Here is an 18,151-nt window from a genome sequence, read left to right on the forward strand (position 1 = left end):
ATAAGGTGCCAGCTGTTGACCTCTAGGTGTGGTGACATCTGAAACTGCCTCTCCTTTTGAATGTGAGAGCTAGTTAAGAGCAGTAGTTTGGAGTGGTGGACTCTAATCTGTGAAACCAGATTTGATCCCCCACTCCTCCACATGAGCGGCGGACTCTAATCTGGTGAACTGGGTTGGTTTCCCCACTCCTACACATAAGGCCAGCTGGGTGACCTTGGGCTAGTCACAGCTCTCTTAGAGCTCTCTCAGCCCCACCTACCTCACAGGGTGTCTGTTGTGGGGAGGGGAAGGGAAGCTGAGTGTAAGCCAGTTTGATTCTGCCTTAAGTGGTAGAGAAAGTTGGCATATAAAAACCAGCTCCTCCTCTTCCTCTTCTCCTCCTCTTCTGAAAGTAGATGAGAATCCTCTCACCAGAAGCTGATTAACACGGCAGGCTGTGTATCCCCCAACTTAGATCCAAACCTTTCCTCACAGCAAAACAACCTACAAAATCACACCACTGCTGTATTCAAGTTGGCTGAACTTTGTGCCTTAGCCCTCCTGGGATATTTGTGTGAGAAGCTCTTGCTAACAAAGGAAAGTCCCCCAGACTCTGTTGTTGTTTCCAGAAAAATATTACCATCCTTTTTGTCATGTCAAGTGGACTGTGCCACAGTGATCAGAGGCCAAGCATATGGGGCAGACCCACTTGCCCATGCCAGGCTCATTACAGTTCTGATAGGTTAGTTAGATAGGATCTATCAGATGGGTTTTTCTAAAAGGAAACCGAACACACGGTCCAATGAGTCGGCACGAGTCTATACGAAATACTTATGCTGGCAGCAATTGTAACACTTGGAGAGCATTAGTAAATAAATTCTCTGTTTTAAAACATTTTGTCCTTTTGGGCCATTTCTCATTTCCTCCAATTGTTCTCCTGCTGTTTCCACCAAGGAGCTGCCTCCGAGAAAATGCCTTGCGTATCAGGTGACTCCATTGTATGTCATTTTATAAGAACATCAGAAGAGCCCTGCTGGATGAGATGAAAGGTCTGTCTAGGCCAGCATCCTGTTTGCCACAGTGGCTGGCCAGGTGCTTCAGGAACCATGCAAGCAGCGCAAGAAGGCGATAGCTCTCCCCTGTTGTTACCTCTAAACTAATGATATTCCCTATGAATTGGGTTAGTTCCCTTGATCTCGTTTCACCTTTCTGCACCTCTTCCAGTGCTACATTATCCTTTTTGAGATGCAGCAGCTAGAACCAATATGCCGTGTGTGGCCAAACTATAGATGTATGCAAGAGTATTAACAGCATCGGCTGCTTTTATGTTTTAGTCTCTTTCCTTATGCTCCCTAGTACAGGATTTGCCCTTTTAAAAATCACTGCTGCACACCAAATTCTCAGAATAGCTCTTTGTGCTGCTGGAAATTTTCTGGTGGCTGATGCCAAAGATGCTGTTCCCTTGGGTGGGTCCAAGACTACATCTGGTGGCTCAAGGTGGGAACATGGCCACTGATGAGAAAGATCCAGATTTATTTCCACTTTGAATCTGTGGAAACAGCCTCCCCATCAATGGCCTACTCCAGGGGTGGAGAACGTCAGGCCCCGAGACCGTTTAAGGCCCGCGAAATCATTTGGTCTGGCCCTTCGTGGGTCCTGGCAGATCTCTAGCTCAGAAGGATCTAAGACTGGTGATCCACCCCCTCCCGCAGACAGAAATAGCCTCTACTCAAGACAGATGTGAGTTTGTTTTGCTGAGAAAAGGAACCTTTCCCCCCCCCTTGCAGAAGAGTTGTTAGCTATGGAGCTGCTAGGACCGCCCAAGAAACTGTGTTAACCCTTTCCCACCCAGGCCATGAAGAAACGTATTCCCGGTTGGATGCCTGCCTGCTTGCCCACACCAGGAGGGGGATCATCTGGGGCAGCTGCCTGCTTGAGGCTTGGTTGGCTAATTTATAAGTTGGTAATTTTGTACGGCCCGCGAATGATGTTATAAATATCCAAATGGCCCCTAGAGGGAAAAAAGTTCCTCACCCCTGGCCTACTCAATGGTTTTCATTTGAATGAAAACATGTCCGCTTCCTATTCTTCGGCATGTTGCCTTTTAAATTCTCCTCTTTGTGTCCGACAGGGATCTCTTGCAACGCGGAGGCTCAGCTGTAGATGCCGCCATTGCTGCCTTGATCTGCACCTCTGTCCTGAACCCCCAGAGCATGGGCTTAGGGGGAGGTGTCATCTTTACCATCTATAATGCATCCACAGGTAAGGTCAGTCCAGTCTCTTCTCAACTGATCTCCAGCCGATAGAGATCAGTTCACCTGGAGAAAATGGCCGCTTTGGCAATTGGACTCTATGGCATTGAAGTCCCTCCCCTCCCCAAACCCCGCCCTCTTCAGGCTCCACCCCCAAAATCTCCCACTAGTTGCAAAGAGGGACCTGGCAACCCTAATGGTAAAGGGTGCTGTTGGGAAACCAAGATATTTTTAGTTTGTGTTGTTTGTGTCGCTATCTGTAGCACCTCTTGCATCTGTTTCAAGAAAGCTATACACTGCAGACTCTGCCAGCAAGCCCAGAAACTTGATTTCTATCTGTCTCCCCATTTTCTCTCTCTGTGTGTACCTTTTTGTACTTTTGTACAACCAGGGGAGCTTGAAAACTTGCTTTTGCAGTTCTGCAGTTTTGAGCTGGTCCTAATTAAAAGGTATTAAAAGGTATTGCATAATTGTTGCTTCCCACAGTAAATCAATGTGATATTTGTAATTCTGATATCTGTAGTCTATACAAATGCAACGCATGAGGAGAAAGGTAAACTGTAGCATGTCTAGCTAAAACTCAGGGAAATCTGTCTGGCCACCAACACTGTCTGTCTCCTCCTTCTGCAGGGGCATTGCATGCAGTTTCCAAAGATCTCTGAGCAAACCTGCTCTGAGAGTCAAATTGCCCATTGTGTAGGAATCTGTAATCAGATCAGATGTTTTCTTTAAGATTAAAGAAGTAGCAATGTGGATTGAAGCCACTGTGCTACAGGGAGGGGGGGTGTCAATCCCCCCCAGCACAATTTCCCTAATGGAAATGGTTATGTATGCAGCGGAAAGCAGCATCTATACTGAGCTTGGAGTTTCTCCAGGCTCCTGAGCTGCGTGTTCGTATTGGCTGTAAGACTGTAAATGTCCAATCACAGACTCGAGGGCCTCCCAATAGAGTACTGGGGGTGTGTGGCCTGTGGGGATGAGTGAGCATATAAGCCCGATGCGCACTGAGTTGGCTAGCTGTAATCACAATAAAGCAATGTTGTATTATCTCTGCCTCCTGCCTTGTGTATCGCCCATGCTACATTACAGAAGTCACTACCGCCACCCCTGGAGCTGCTTGAAGTGGGGGACAAGATCATGCCATATTGAGTAAAAGACGAGAGTCTGGGCTGAGTCTTCCTGACATTGCCCCCTTTTTTATTTCCAGGAAAGGTTGAGGTGATTAATGCTCGTGAGAAAGCCCCACAAGCAATATCTACAGGCTTGCTGGATCAATGTCAACCCACTTTCCTCCCAGGTAACAATGGGGTCTAGGGCACAATCCTTTATATAAACAGGGGGGAGTAGGAGGCCTCACTGCTCACTAGGCAAGATTCTGCTGTCTCTCTGAAAACTAATTACTGGCAGACAGTAAACTGAGCAGAAGTCCATCAACACCTTAAAGCCTAACAAGATTTATTCAAAAAGTGTGAACTTTTGTGAGTCAGAGCTTACTTCCTCACAGTGGAAAGAAAAAGAATACGTTTCCTCATTGTTACATAGTAGATTACAGAAGGAGAAGGGAAAGAGGGAGGAGATGAGTAAAGAGAGGCCTGGTGTCATTAATCGGGTGTGCATCTCTGTTTTGGGGACCTGAACCTCTTGGGTAGGGATGATGAGAGAGGTTAGAGGTTCTAGCCTCTCTCACATATTGGTGAACCAAAAGTGTATAGTCGAGTGGACTAAATAAACGAATTGAGGAAGAGGCAGTTTGAAGCAAGAAGCAGTAAAGGGTTATGGTATGATACAACATTTATTTTATGTATTGATTTAGAAGATTTATATCCCACCTTCCAGCACAATCAGGGCCACATGTTAAGAACCATCTATTAAAGTTTCTAAAAAGAGGTCCTGTTTTTAATACGTGGTATCGTACCATAACCCTTTACGGATGTTGCTGAATTCTCTCATGCTTCAAACTGCATCCTCCTTAATTGGTCTTAAATGTTGTTAATCTTTAAGGTACCACTGGACTTCCATTTTGTTTTGCTACAATGGGAGAACACAAGTTAATTCCAATGGAATTAAGACATTATACTGTACAGGTTAATGTGCTCAGATAGGAATGTTCTTTGTGCCACATATTACATTAACACAAGTTAATTCCAATGGAATTAAGACATTATACTGTACAGGTTAATGTGCTCAGATAGGAATGTTCTTTGTGCCACATATTACATTAACACAAGTTAATTCCAATGGAATTAAGACATTATACTGTACAGGTTAATGTGCTCAGATAGGAATGTTCTTTGTGCCACATATTACATGCCCCAAACAGGCTATAATTTTCCATATATTGGTAGACGTTCAGCCACAGAGCAATGCTCCCCCCTTTTTTTTAACTGAAAGAGGCACAACCAGAAATGTCTTGACGGCGACTACAAGATCTGGTCCTAAACTTCCAGTCACAAAGATTAGGTCTAGATCGTCACTACTTTTGAATGACAACTAGGATTATCAGATTTCTTTAAATGCTGGCATAGAGTTAGGGGATCATCTGTAAGAACCAGAGAATTGTCTGAATGTATTGAACATTATATGGGCATGTTATCTCTAAGTTTAGTCTGTGGGAAGCTACTGCAATGTGGGTGATGATATAATATTAAACATGCATGTGGTAGGAGCACAATGGATTGCAGTTCCCGGGGAACTTCGTGGGTATGAAGAAGCCCACAAGCGCTATGGCAAATTGCCGTGGAAGACACTGTTTAAACCCACTATCAAGCTCCTTGAGTCCGGAATCAAGATACCAAGGATTTTGAGCTTATTTCTCAACGAGCCGATGTTACTGAGACCTTTGAAAAGCTCTTCTTTAGGGTAAGAGAATCCCATTAAAAATATCAACACAGATGGTGCCCACAGGATAGAAATGTCCCATTTGGATCTTTCATTACCAGAGCCTTGGGGATGGCAAGAATTCAGACATCTTATTCCTTTATGGCAACTGCCTGTGCTTGATGTCCATCAACAAGGAGATTTCTTATAATAAGCCATTGTCAGTCCAGGGATTCAACATGGCCTGTAGCATGGCTCTTGAACCCAGTTCACAGTCCCTTGATACACACGTGTGATGCTGGAGATCCATGATCACATCCCAGCTGTGCATTTTAACTGCAAAAAAGCAGTCATGGGAGTGAGAAATCTAGACTGACACTGCAACACTAGGAAAGATTGTGGGGGCATAATCCTTTGTTGCTTTTCCCCAGTTGGAAATGTTCCTCCCTAGACTGCTTTAAGCCCAGGAAGGAAAAAAAGACAGTAACAGAAAAAAAGAACGCAGAGTGCAGATTTCTTTTCCCTTTTGTGACTTAAAAGCAGCCAAGAGATGATGAGGGTAATAGTACACGGAAGGTGAAAATTGGATCAAAACTTTCTTCTCCCTGCAGCACAGCCCCAATCTATATTGCCTCCTTCCAGATCTGTGGATAGGTTCGTGGATACCCAGCTCTGCATGTTTTTTGGCCTTAAAAGTCTTTGCTTGTGTCTTCAGAGCATACGGCTCTTATCATACTGATGCTTGGTCCCAGTCCTCATTCAATCCAAGATATGAACCCTGTTAAAAAATTAGCTGTGGCCAAGAACCTAGTGCCATGGACACATTTGCCCATCTGAAGAGAGAACACAAATGCCTGCCGGGCACAATTGGGGTAGTGCAGTGACTCACTGGTAGACTCCTGTTTTGCATGCAAAAGGTCCCATGTTCACTCCCTACCTCTCTCTTAAAGAGGGCTTCGAGTATTGGAAAAGGACCCTTTTGTGCCTGAAACACCACTGAATATGGGCCGGTGCTTTGATTTGGCATAAGGCATTTTTATATGTACACAATTCAGTGAAAGTTGATCACTCCTGGTGCCACTGAACCAAACTGTAAGCTGTTGGCTTTGAAGGGGCTTTTAGCTGCAATTACATTACACTGCATTTCCCCCACACCAGAGAGATGTGAAACTTGAAGGGGAGGCATGCAGATTGTCACATCAGAGCAGAAGTGGTAATTTTTCTCTGGATTCAGGCTTTGGGAGGACCCCATTTTCTCTGCCCATGTACAGCTGCAAATATGCAAGTCTGCTGAACCATCCTTGTTGCAGGTTCTGCTGCTCTTAGGATCCGGAATGGGAAGCTGATGAGCAATGAGCATCCTCTCTCTTTCAGCAAGCTGTTTTTTAATGAAGGTAATATCCTGCAAGAAGGACAGATCCTTCATTGGCCAGCCCTATTAGAAACCCTGAAGGCAGTGGCAGAAAATGGAGCCGGCGAATTTTACACAGGGAAGACAGCAGAGCTGTTGGTGGAGGACGTGAGAAAGGAAGGTAGGCAACCGAGATGTCTCCTAACAAGCCGTGTTGCTCTTCTTAAGATTCTGCTCCCAGCTCTTCCTTCCTCTTTGTATCAGTGTCTAGCTCCTCACCCTAAGGTTCAAATCAGTGGAGTTTTCCACAATGAGTGTGGGAATGCACATTCCTCCACCTCATTGCTATTTGGCACACAGGAATAACTGAGTCATGTCTCCCTAGAGTCTTCAAGAGAAAGGCTTCTTGACGAAGCTAATTAAGTTATGAATTAATGCCAACTGATGTTAAAGCTATACTGTCTTAATTTAGTAGGTGGGAAGAGCAAGGCCTTTCCAGTAGAGGTCCCAGCAGTCTGGAACAACTTCCAGAGAAAATGGAAATCTGCTCCTCTTTTTTTAAAAAAAGGGAAGCCCAGAAATTACACTAACTTGTATTCTAATTGGCAGAGAGCATTATTAAACATAGAATTATGAAACCCATAGAAAAAAAAGCCTTGCTGAAGAAGAATCAGCATGGCTTCTTCAAAATTCTCTCTAAATATATAGGTGGGGCAAACCAGCAGACATTATATAAATATAAATAAGTTATATATAAAGTTTTGTCAGAGTTGCCCACCAGAGCTGCCTGAGCAAACTTAGAAGTCAAGGGATAAGAGAATGAGTTGTGTAACTGGGTAAACAATAGGGAGTAAAGGATAAGATTAAATGGGAAATGTTTACAATAAAGGGACATAAGCAGTGGGATCCTGCAGAATTTGTGCTATTTATACATTATCTAGATATGAGCAATGAAGAAGCCATGTTCATGGATGGCACCCATTTCTTCGGGATGAGCTGTAAAAGGATCTCTCCAAACTTGGAGAAAGGACATCAACATGGAAAATCAGGTTCTCACTAGGGTTGCCAGCTCATGGCCAGGATCCAGCAGGAGTCTTGGGGGACAGGGGCATAGGTGTGAGGGTCTGTATGCTTTTGCCTGGTGTGTTCCCCCCCCCCTGGACTCGTAAAAGCAGTCCAGGCCTTTTGCCTTTCCTTGGTTCAGGCGCTGAGTCTGACAGGCCCCAGGTTGGAATGTCTCTTCCCACGTCCACCTCCCTTGCTCTCTCTGACTCCTTCCCGCCAGCTGTGGCCTTGGTGGGTAGATAGCAATAACGAGCTCCCTGAGGTCTTTGATGTTCTTGTACCATGCACAATTATCTCGTAGATTCCCATAACATACGTTTGACATCTGCTTCCCTGTAGGGGTTATAATTCTGTCTTTGTGAAACCGTGAGCACTTGCAACTTTACCAGTGTAAGGCCTGTACTACCTGAAGTTTCCAATAAAGTTCCTTGTTTCTGCATGACCGTCTGAGCAAGTGATTTTATGGAGTTTGCACAGGGAGGTTGGGAACCCTCACAATAGGGCTTTCTTGTTTGAAAAAGTGATAGATGTCCTAGGTGTTCCAAACACCGCAACCGCACTTAAAAGTCTTTTGTTTAGCCTCTTTACACAGGAAGGTAATATCTTTTTGTGGCCTTAAGTGAACTTTTTGATGTGGATATTTCAGTATGTTCATTTTTTCAGCTTTCATTTTTAACACTGATCAAAGGGTACATGTTTATTCTGAATTATTGAAGCCCCCTCCCCGACTTGTTTAGAATCCTACTATTCAGAAGAATATAGTGAAAGCAGAGGCAAGTCAGGATATACAGTAGCCCTAGAACGACCGGAGAACATGGCAACAATGAGAATGAGTGTAGGCTCTCCCATTGTTGTCATTGCTGTGGTCCAGATCCAAGCCACGTGGCCACGATGGCACTGCCAGCAGCACAGTAGCCCTCTAGCTGCTGACCATCAATGGCCCTCTGGGGCAGTGGCCCATTGGGAACTTTATTAGTAAGTTAAAGGGACAGTCCATCCATGAGTGAGAGAGTTCTCTTTAACCTCCAGAGCTGATGGAGCGTTACAGCGCAATCCTATGCAGAGTTATTCCAGTCTGAATCCATTAAAAAGAATGGGATTAGACTGAACTAACTTTCCTTAGGATTGTGCTGTTAATCTGTAGTAAATGCTTTTGATCGAAAATAAATTTGTATGAGAGCCAAACTCCACACAGCAGGGAGATGAGATCGGGGGACAGACCTCTCCATCTTTTAAAACATTAAAATAACAGTGGGGAAGAGGGTGCTATTCAGATAGAGGCTGCAATTTAGGGGGATGTTTAACCCTTGCCTCCATAGGGTAAATAGCCAGAGGTGTGTGACTGAGATAGTAGTAGGGACAAGGGTTCCAAAGTTAACATGCTTGCTGTAAGATTTTCACAACTTTGTTCTCTCATCTCATCTTTCAGGTGGCACTTTGACATTGGATGACCTCAGGAGTTATCAGGCGGAAATTGTGAAACCCTTGAATATTTCACTGGGTGAATACACTGTGTATTCTGCCCCCTCACCAGCAGCGGGGCCCATTCTCTTCTTCATCCTTAACGTCCTGAAAGGTAAATGGGTGAAACCAGAGCTGTCTGGCCCCTTCTGTGCTGCTGTGTGGCTAGAAATAGATGCTCTGCCCAGTCTGTGATGGTGCTCAGGCATTCTACATCTCTGGACTGGGGAACTGACTAGAGATTATACAAATTACAGCCTGTTCATTGGCGGGCTGTATTGTTAGAGGACCCTGACCTGGATGGCCCAGGCTAGTCTGATCTCGTCAGATCTCAGAAGCTAAGCAGGGTCGGCCCTGGCTAGTACTTGGATGAGAGACCACCAAGGAATACCAGGGTCGCTATGCAGAGGAAGGCAATGGCAAACCACCTCTGTTAGTGTCTTGCCTTGACAACCCTACTGGGTTGCCATAAGTCGGCTGCGACTTGACGGCACTTTACACACACACACACACATTGTTAGAGAAACCACTTGTGGATTAGAATTTGATGCTTAGTGAGAATTGCCTCCTGGACTTTTCTTTTTCAAACTCATCTTCCACTTATTACTAATTGGTGAATTTGAATTGTATACAGTTAATTTAGTTTTGCAGCATGGGCCAATTTACTATTCATCTTTGCTTCCTGTGGCCAGGATGTGCACAGAGGTGTATAGCAAGCATCATATCAGTAAACAGTAAATATATGTTTTGGGCATATGAAAATGAATGGGGGGGGGGTACATGAAGTCCCAAAAGGAAGCCAGTGGCTGCTTTCCACCTAAACAACACAGGAGGAGTATGGCCCAAAGACAAGCAGGCATAAGGTTTGTATTGCATCTTCCAAACACCTCTTAAACACAAATTATTAAGTACAGAGGTATTTGCAAGTCCCACAGCATTATATTTTGCTGGCCAGACTGGACCTGCGAGAATAGCTTTCTACAGCTAGGCTCTGTGTTTGTCAGTTTGTTTACTGGAAGGAAAGGATTTTGTTTGGTTGCTGCGGCTGCTGTATTTACAAATCACTGCTTGGACCATGAAGAATTAGATGAGCTGTTTCTTTAGAAGTGTGTCCTAACATGTGTTGAAGTGCTGTTGGAAAATTTACACGCTCAACTTGTTTTATACTAGGCTGCAGATGTATTTATTTCATTCCTATGTAACAACCGCTGCTACATCCAAAGAGGCCCAAGGCAGCATATAAATTACAATCAGATAAAACAATTTGGAGGGGGGGATCCTAAAGCCATTTAAACACACACAGGAATAAAACCAGTCAACACCATCCCTCTCCAGTCCAATTCAAGAGACTTCTGGAAGAACAAAGGGCCTGACAACCTGAGATGGTGCCAACTTCATCTCCTGGAGGAGAGAGATCAGCAGTGTGGGGGTTAGTGGAAGAACAAGCTCTCCCACAGGTCCCAGACAACCTAACCTCAGCGCCAGGGGACATAATTTCACTCCCAGGGAGCATCATCCCAGTCCTGGGGCCGTCTTCCCACTCCAAAGAAATATGATTCTACACGCAGGGACTGTCATGCCAAATCTAGAGCATTCATTCCACTCCCAGGGCCATCATTCAAATCACAGGGACCATCATTCACCACTAGGGGGCCCTCCACCTCCAGGAACAACCAGCTCAGATCTGAGAGCACATTCACTTCCCAGGGAACCTCATCCCAAATCTGGGGCACTCATGCCATTCCTTGGGAACATCATTCTACAGCCAGCGATAGATCTCCCACTCCTGGGGCTGCCATTCCACTTTGATCCATTCTGCCATGTTTCATGATCCATTCCTTGTTTTATTTGCACCTTTACAGTACTTCGCTGTGGTTCAGTCAAACCCACTGAAGTCTACTGGCATTCGTGGCTCCCATTATATCCTATCAGCCTTCAGATAGCCCACCATTGTTTCCAAAAGACATTGTTTTAGCACATCTCTTTTATGGCAGCTTTGCTGCGCTGAGCATCAACAAGGTACATGTGGCTTTTCATCTGGAAGACATGGGGGGAAACTATTGTTATGGGGATAAGTGTTTTTTTGGATGGTTGTAACAAACTAAGTTTTGGGGTTTTTTTGCCCTGGATCTTCCGGATGGTTCTCATAAATAGTTCCTAATTAAGCACAGCAGTGCTCAGGGCATGCCCATTGCTTCTACAAGACAATAACTGAAACTCTGCAGCCTTTTTTACAAGCGAAACACCATCACCCCCTCCCACCATAACAGGCAAGGAATTTCTGCCCACCAAGTCTGCTTAGTGGATTAATACTTGCAGGAAGAGTCTGTGAGCTGTTGGCATGGAGTAAGGGGGCTACATATGTGTGTACATTCAGTAGTACATGCCTGACTCTGGTAGAAGATCTTTTAGTCTGAGTAACACTAGTGCATTTGGAAGAGATATTGAGGGAATTAAGTGGAGGCACTTCTGAATATAGCAAGTTAATTTTTATTAGCTACAGAGGATAGGAAACCGGTAGAAACAGAAAACCATTCAAATGGTAAGGCAAGTAATGAAATTATTCACTGTAGAAACAACAAAATTAGCCACTGAGGATGAATTTTCTGTTGGGGAAACTTATGTTATAGCCATCAGTACGTAAACATTTCCTCAGTGTGGCAAAGAGTGACTCCCTGTGGCCATTTTGGGTTGGGAAATCTGCAGCAGGGAGGCTTAAGCCTACTCTTGATGTACTGTGGTCCTGATCTGAATCATGTACTTGGGAATTAAGTTCCAAGCATGGAACCCTCAGCACATGTCTGTCAATAGGACCTGTGGCAGACATGTGAGGGACGCAAGGACTTTGCATTGTGTGATTTGACTGTCAAGTTCTCCCTGAGGCCCAAACGAGAAGTTACATCTTACATGGGTCGGGACACGGGTGCCCATCCTGACTTCCACACAGAAAAACAGGCTGATTGCCTGAGGAAGGGACAAACGGGCCCTCTGAGACCATTTCTGCTGGCTAAAATGTTGCACGAAGGAAGCTGGAATGCCCCTCCTCCCCCATAACAGTGCTTCAGAGTCCAACAGAGCCCTGTTAAGGTTAAGATACCCCATTTTTCTATGTGACAGCAAGTCAGGATGGGTACACTTGTCCCAACTCATGAAGAGATAATGTTTAGTTTGAGCCTCAATTTCTTGATATCCTATTAGGCTGGTCTTGGGTGGTTCCTCCCCACCCCCACCGGCCTTATTGAAATTGGAGTGCACTTCTTACTTGATGCTGAATACATTCCTTACCACTTTTGATCTTTTCTCTAACCTCCCCTGTAGAGAGCTTCCTACTTTTCTCTGCACCTAAACATCTCGATTGTGCTGCTGCCAGTCCCTGTCATCCATCAGGCGACAGTCAGTTCTTTTAGAAGCTGACTCCACTTTTTATTGTTCTCTCCTGTATTGTCCTGCATGGCTAGTTCACCTGGCTTTGATTTTTAGCATTTCGGAATGGTTCCGTTTTGGTTCAGAGGTCTTGGAGCATCTTCTGGCCACTCGACGCTCACCACCAGTTGTTGCTGCTTTTTCAGGGTTCAACTTCACCAAGGCGACCATGGACACACCCAGTGAGAAGGCTGAGGCTTACCACTATATTGCAGAGACTCTGAAGTTTGCTAATGGCCAGAAAGCAAAAGTGGAAGATCCTGCATTTTCCCATATAAAGGAGGTGGGCAGAGCTTGCTTACAACTATACGGCTGTGAGCTGACCATTTTGGAGGTTGCTTGATTAAGAACCCACTCTGTTTTTAGGACGTTATTAGTGAGCTGGTATCGGATTCCTTTGCTAACCATGTCAGGGCGCAAATCGACGAGAGAGGGGACCATGCTGCCACCCATTACAACCTCACCCAGCGGGGAGCGGTGGGTTTTGGCACCTCTCATGTTTCTGTCCTTGCTGAAGATGGCAGCGCCGTCTCGGTCACCAGCACCATCAACCACCCGTAAGTGGGGAGCAGCTAAGGGCCAGACAAGACAAGATGCTGGAGATTTCTAGTCAGATTTTCGGTCTCTTCAGGCTTCTTTTAATTATAGCCATGGAGCTGGGGACAGGGAGCAAGATAGATGGCGCTGCAGTGCTAGGAGAAAGGGTACTGGCCTTTTCCCTTGAGACCACTTTTTTTTAGGTATCCCTTCCCTCAGTTTCTATTTGACTCAATTGATTTCTCCTACTGGGGCAAGTAGCAGCTTTTGGGTGGGAAATTTACATCAAGGGAAATGGTGCTGGAGAGACAAGGGACTATTCCACATTCTCATTTTCCTTGCTTGTAAGTTCCTGGTTCTTGGGGTGGGGGGTGGGGGTTCAGTTCTGCATGTGTTTTGTGCCCTCTATTGGTTGATTTGATATCAAACAGCTTTAAATCCGGCATAATAACCTGCAGTTTAAATCTGTTGGGAGATAAGCTGGACTTAATGCTACTCGATACCAAATTAGCCACTGGAGGGAGCAAAACACATGCAGAACTGAACCCTTCATTTCCCCCCCCCAAACAAACAGGAACTTATAAGCAAGGAAAATGAGAATGTGGAAAAGCCTATGGTAACCCTCCATGAGTGCTGCTGCCTCAGTGTCTCCCCCCACACACACATATATTAGCTGCTATCAAAAGATATTTTAAAGAGCCGAGAGATCTGGTCAAGAATCTCCAACCTCTCTGCTTGTTTGCTGCTGTAACACAACAGCATAAACCAAGATATGAAACAGCTTCTGCACAGATTGTTAAATAATGCCAAAAAAAAGGGTTCAGAAAATTCTATTGTGCTGGGAAGGCAGCGATCTGTTTCTGACAAAAACCCTTCCAGGGAACTAACCCCATCCAGGGTACCCAGGCAACTGTTGTCTCACTGACTGAGGGCTCTGGCTGGCTAGCACTTACAAGACATTGATTCCTGCCCCTCTTCAGCTCCGAATTCATGGCTCTGTGGTTGTTAGCAACAACACCCAAGAGCCAGATGCTTGGCTTCAGAGGTGAACAGAGGTAGCCTGCAGGGGGAAAGGAATCGCAAGGTAAAGAGTGGGGTACAGTTGCAGAGTGGGAAGACGGGAAAGCACTGTGGGGAGTAGTCCGGTCATGGAGTTGAAGTAGGAGGTAGACAATTGCCCCATCTTGACCAAGCCTCACAATTCCTAAGTTATCTTGGGATTCCCAGAGCATGTCTGTTTGACAGGACCGGAGCAGACATGTGGGGGATATATGAGGACTTTGTAATGTGTGGTTAGGCCCTCTTGAGAAGAGCACTTTGAGCAGACAATTGGCAGAAAAAGAAGGGGTTAAGTTGCTCCATCTCCTCCCCCTTTGCATCTACTCCTAGTTTGAGCATCACCTAGCTACTTTTCTTTCTTTTTTTTAATGTTGGGAAGAAGAATTCTGGGACCGCCTATCATGTGCCCCCCCTTTAAAACCAAACTCGTTTGGATGTTAGTGTGCTGTTTGCCTCCCGTTGGCCAGTGCTGGTGTGCAGTCCTGGAGAGCCCAGAGGCTATCCTGTTGGTTGTTCTGTTGTAGTATAACAGTACCTCCTGCTGATGCCCTTGGATCAGTGCTCATTCTCTCTCTCACATACACTCTTAGGTTTGGGTCGATGGTGTATTCCCAGAGCACCGGGATCATCTTAAATAATGAGCTTGCTGACTTCTGCATGAAACAGTTGAACAAAGAGATCTCTCCAGGTGAGCGCCATCTCCTTCTCTCGCAAGGAATTCCCACTCTGAGTGAACCATCAGCCGTCCTCGTAAATTTGAACTTCTGTGTTAAAACATGGAACACTCTGGAAATCTCCTTCTGGTAGACTAGCCTGGAGCTGCACAAGTGAGGGATCATTTTGTAATCTTTCTCCCCAAGAAGGAAGATTCAAAAACATACTTTAAAAGATTGGCAGATGGCAAAAAGGGAACAGTTCTTAGCAGAGGAATGTATTTTCTCTGTGCCTTCTGTTCCTTATCTAAGTACCCTTCTGTTCTCCAGAATTGTACAGACAAAATGCTACATACAGTTCATTGCTCTTTAAGGTGTTTTGAAAATCAATGCCAAAAGCCTCTGATCAAGCAAGTAGATAATGCCATTGCATCCTCCTTTTGCAGGAGAGATACCTCCCTCTTCCATGTCGCCAGCCATCCTCATTTCCAGCAACGGGGAGTCCAAGCTGGTGATTGGAGGCTCCGGTGGGACCCTCATCACTCCTGCTGTAGCCCAGGTGAGTGTGCCTTTCTTCTCCTTGCTGTTACCACTGTCTTTGGATGATCTTCCCCATCCCCAAAGGGTGCATGGAATCAAGATTTGTGTTTCTAGTTGTGTCCCACCAGATAACCTCCAGAACACCTACATATAAGGTAAAGGTCCCCTGTGCAAGCACCGGGTCATTCCTGACCCATGGGGTGACGTCACATCCCGACATTTCCTAGGCAGACTGTGCTTACGGGGTGGTTTGCCATTGCCTTCCCCAGTCATTTTCCCTGTACCCCCAGCAAGCTGGATACTCATTTTACCGACCTCAGAAGGATGGAAGGCTGAGTCAACCTTGAGTGGTCTACCTGAAACCAACTTCTGTCGGGATCGAACTCAGGTCGTGAGCAGAGCTTGGACTGCAGTACTGCAGCTTACCACTCTGCGCCACGGGGCAGCCTACATATAAGACATGAAGTAAAACAGCCCTTCCTGGTTGTTTATCTCCCCACCACCAGCGTCTGCTATTCAGAGATATCCCAGCTCTGACTGTAGAGGTTTTTTTCAGCTGTCGTGACTCATATCTGCTGACAAGACGGGCCTCCCTTCACGAACGCCTCTAATAGCCAGGCTTGTTTGATTGCAGGTGATCGTGAACAAGCTGTGGTTTGGGTACGAGCTGGATGCTGCCATCCAGGCGTCAGTTCTCTTTGCTGGCGAGAACAACTCAATCAAGGTTGAGCCACACTTTGATAAGGTGAGACGTTTGACCGGCTTCCACTGCTTCTCTGGAACTGGAGTGCAGGGCCAGGATGGGGAGTGGGTGGTGGTGGAGGGCAACACCGAGGTAATTGATTGCCTGATTTGTTGGAGGAAGCAGGAATGCTGGGCTTCATTCCCTCCTCCCACCTTTCACTCCCCAAACCAGAGTTTTGCCAACTCCACTCTGCTGTTTGCTCAACTCGGCAGCCCAGACCAAGCAATGCTGGTCAGTGAGTGGCATTTCCACAGGTGTGCTCCAGACATGTTACGGCCTTCATGTAGGCCTCAGCTCTCAAGGAGATGAGTGTACCAGCCTCTGAAGAGTTAAAGTAAGGTTTAATCCTCCCCCTTGAAGGCTCACCACATTGCAAGGCGAGGGAGGGGGAGCTGATAGTTTTGTTGCTCCTAGCCTTAGCCCCTAGGGTTGCCGGGTCCCTCTTTGTCACTGGTGGGAGTTTTTTGGGGCGGAACCCGAGGAGGGGTTTTTTTTTTTTTACAAATTTTATTGGTTTTTTCTCTTTTTATAATATGATTTTCCCTTATTTTAACAACAATTTAAAAATACTTTCAAATTCACAATCATAATTAATGTTGTCTTAATTATAAGTTACTACAAGAAATTTCTTGACTTCCCCATCACCTCCGTCTACCCCTTAATAAAGTATTTACTTCCATCGTTAATATTTTCTGATCCTAATAGTATTCTCATATCAAAATTTTCATTTCTTTTACAATATCACATTCTGGATCAGAGTAAAGTGTAACCTTTCATTTTTCCCAGACCTAATTCATGTTCACAGTAATTCATCCAAGCCTCCCATTCTCCCATGAATTGTTCATTATCTTTCTGATTCAAAGTAGCTGTTAATTTCGCCATCTCCACCAGTTCTAACATTTTAATAATCCAGTCCTTTTTTCCTGGAATGTCTGCCCCTTTCCATTTGGCTGCGTAAAGCAGTCTTGCAGCTGTTGTATCATATATTAAAAATGTCCTTTGTGTTAATATATCAGCAGGAATCATACTTAGTAGCATCATTTCCGGTGTTTTAGGGATTTTTTTTGTACAATCAGTCTTATTTCATTGTAAATCATATCCCAGGAACCTGAGGAGGGTTGCCCCCCCCCCCGACATCTGTATTCATTTTCTCTCAGCCTAGCTCTCCAGGTACTAACTGCAGATCTCTTACTATTACAACTGATCCCCAGCCGATAGAGATTAATTCACCTGGAGAAAATGGCTGCTTTGGCAATTGGACTCTATGGCATTGAAGTCCCTCCCCTCCCCAAACCCCGCCCTCCTCAGGCTCTGCCCCCCAAAACTCCCACCAGTGACGAAGAGGGACTCGGCAACCCTAGGGGCTAAGGATTATTATGACCTCTTGAGGACAGGATAAAAAGGCTCTAAATAAATAAATAAATCTGTGCTCTCACACTCCAATTTACTTTAGCGCAGGGTCTGTGCAGGAGAACTGCCGAGCTGTGCCCTGTGACTCATCTCGGTCTGACCCTCTTTCTGCTTCTGCCATGAAGGTTCCCTCAGATCTACCTCCTGTGATGACTGTCCTGCCTTGCCTGAAGCCATGGCTGATTTTGTAACAATTGTTCCCAAACAGCTGCCTCTGAATCCATATCTGTGGCTGGACCAGGTTTAACTCCGGCCTCCTGCTTCTTCTCTTCCAGGACGTTCTAAAGAGGCTGCAAGAAAAGGGACACAGAATCTCTGTTGCAAACAGGACACTGAATGTGGTGCAAGGGATTTCAAAGGAAGGCCACTGCATCTTTGCTTACTCTGATCTGAGGAAGCTAGGGGAGGCATCAGGCTATTAGGCCTGCCAGGGCAAAGAGACCGTGAAGTGTCAAGAGCCTTGGAGGCACCAGGGCTGCTGGATGCTTTGCAAAGTGTTCAGGGAGAGGCTGCGGCTGTGAAACGGCAAGGCCCTTCCGTCCGCATCCATCACAAAGCCAAAATGGACAACCTAACAGGAGCTCCTGCTTTTTACGCACCTTTCTTTCTGCGAGCTGAAACAATGCAAAAATGGTTATAGGCACAAAGGTGTATATTTTTGTAAATGAGAGCAGCTGTTTAGAAATGAAGGACAGAGCTTCATGCAAACCTCCTGCCACCGTCTGCTGGGAGGAGAGAGAACAAGAGTTGGATTCTTTCCCCCTTCTTTATTTTGTCCATCCTTTCTTGCATACTTTGGATGTTCTTCTCTGCCAGTGTAGTCGGACTGTGTGAATGTAGCATTCTCTGCTGTATTGTG

The 18,151-nt window shown here is 45.5% G+C and overlaps 1 protein-coding gene across 1 annotated transcript in view; it reads left to right on the forward strand.

Moving 5' to 3' along the window:
* The window catches only part of GGT5 (gamma-glutamyltransferase 5), a 36,022-nt gene extending 18,299 nt beyond the window's left edge, over nt 1–17,723 (forward strand). Inside the window, exons 2-12 of the mRNA XM_056859528.1 lie at nt 2,111–2,241; nt 3,439–3,528; nt 4,895–5,090; nt 6,423–6,580; nt 8,894–9,040; nt 12,495–12,631; nt 12,715–12,905; nt 14,535–14,632; nt 15,044–15,156; nt 15,772–15,882; nt 17,568–17,723. Coding sequence (XP_056715506.1) covers nt 2,111–2,241; nt 3,439–3,528; nt 4,895–5,090; nt 6,423–6,580; nt 8,894–9,040; nt 12,495–12,631; nt 12,715–12,905; nt 14,535–14,632; nt 15,044–15,156; nt 15,772–15,882; nt 17,568–17,714 — 1,519 coding nt within the window. The 3' untranslated portion in view covers nt 17,715–17,723. The remainder of the gene's footprint in view (nt 1–2,110; nt 2,242–3,438; nt 3,529–4,894; nt 5,091–6,422; nt 6,581–8,893; nt 9,041–12,494; nt 12,632–12,714; nt 12,906–14,534; nt 14,633–15,043; nt 15,157–15,771; nt 15,883–17,567) is intronic.
* The last annotated feature ends 428 nt before the right edge of the window (nt 17,724–18,151 follow it).

This window comes from Euleptes europaea, chromosome 13 (assembly GCF_029931775.1).
Source record: "Euleptes europaea isolate rEulEur1 chromosome 13, rEulEur1.hap1, whole genome shotgun sequence".
NCBI classification, from domain to species: Eukaryota; Metazoa; Chordata; class Lepidosauria; order Squamata; family Sphaerodactylidae; genus Euleptes; species Euleptes europaea.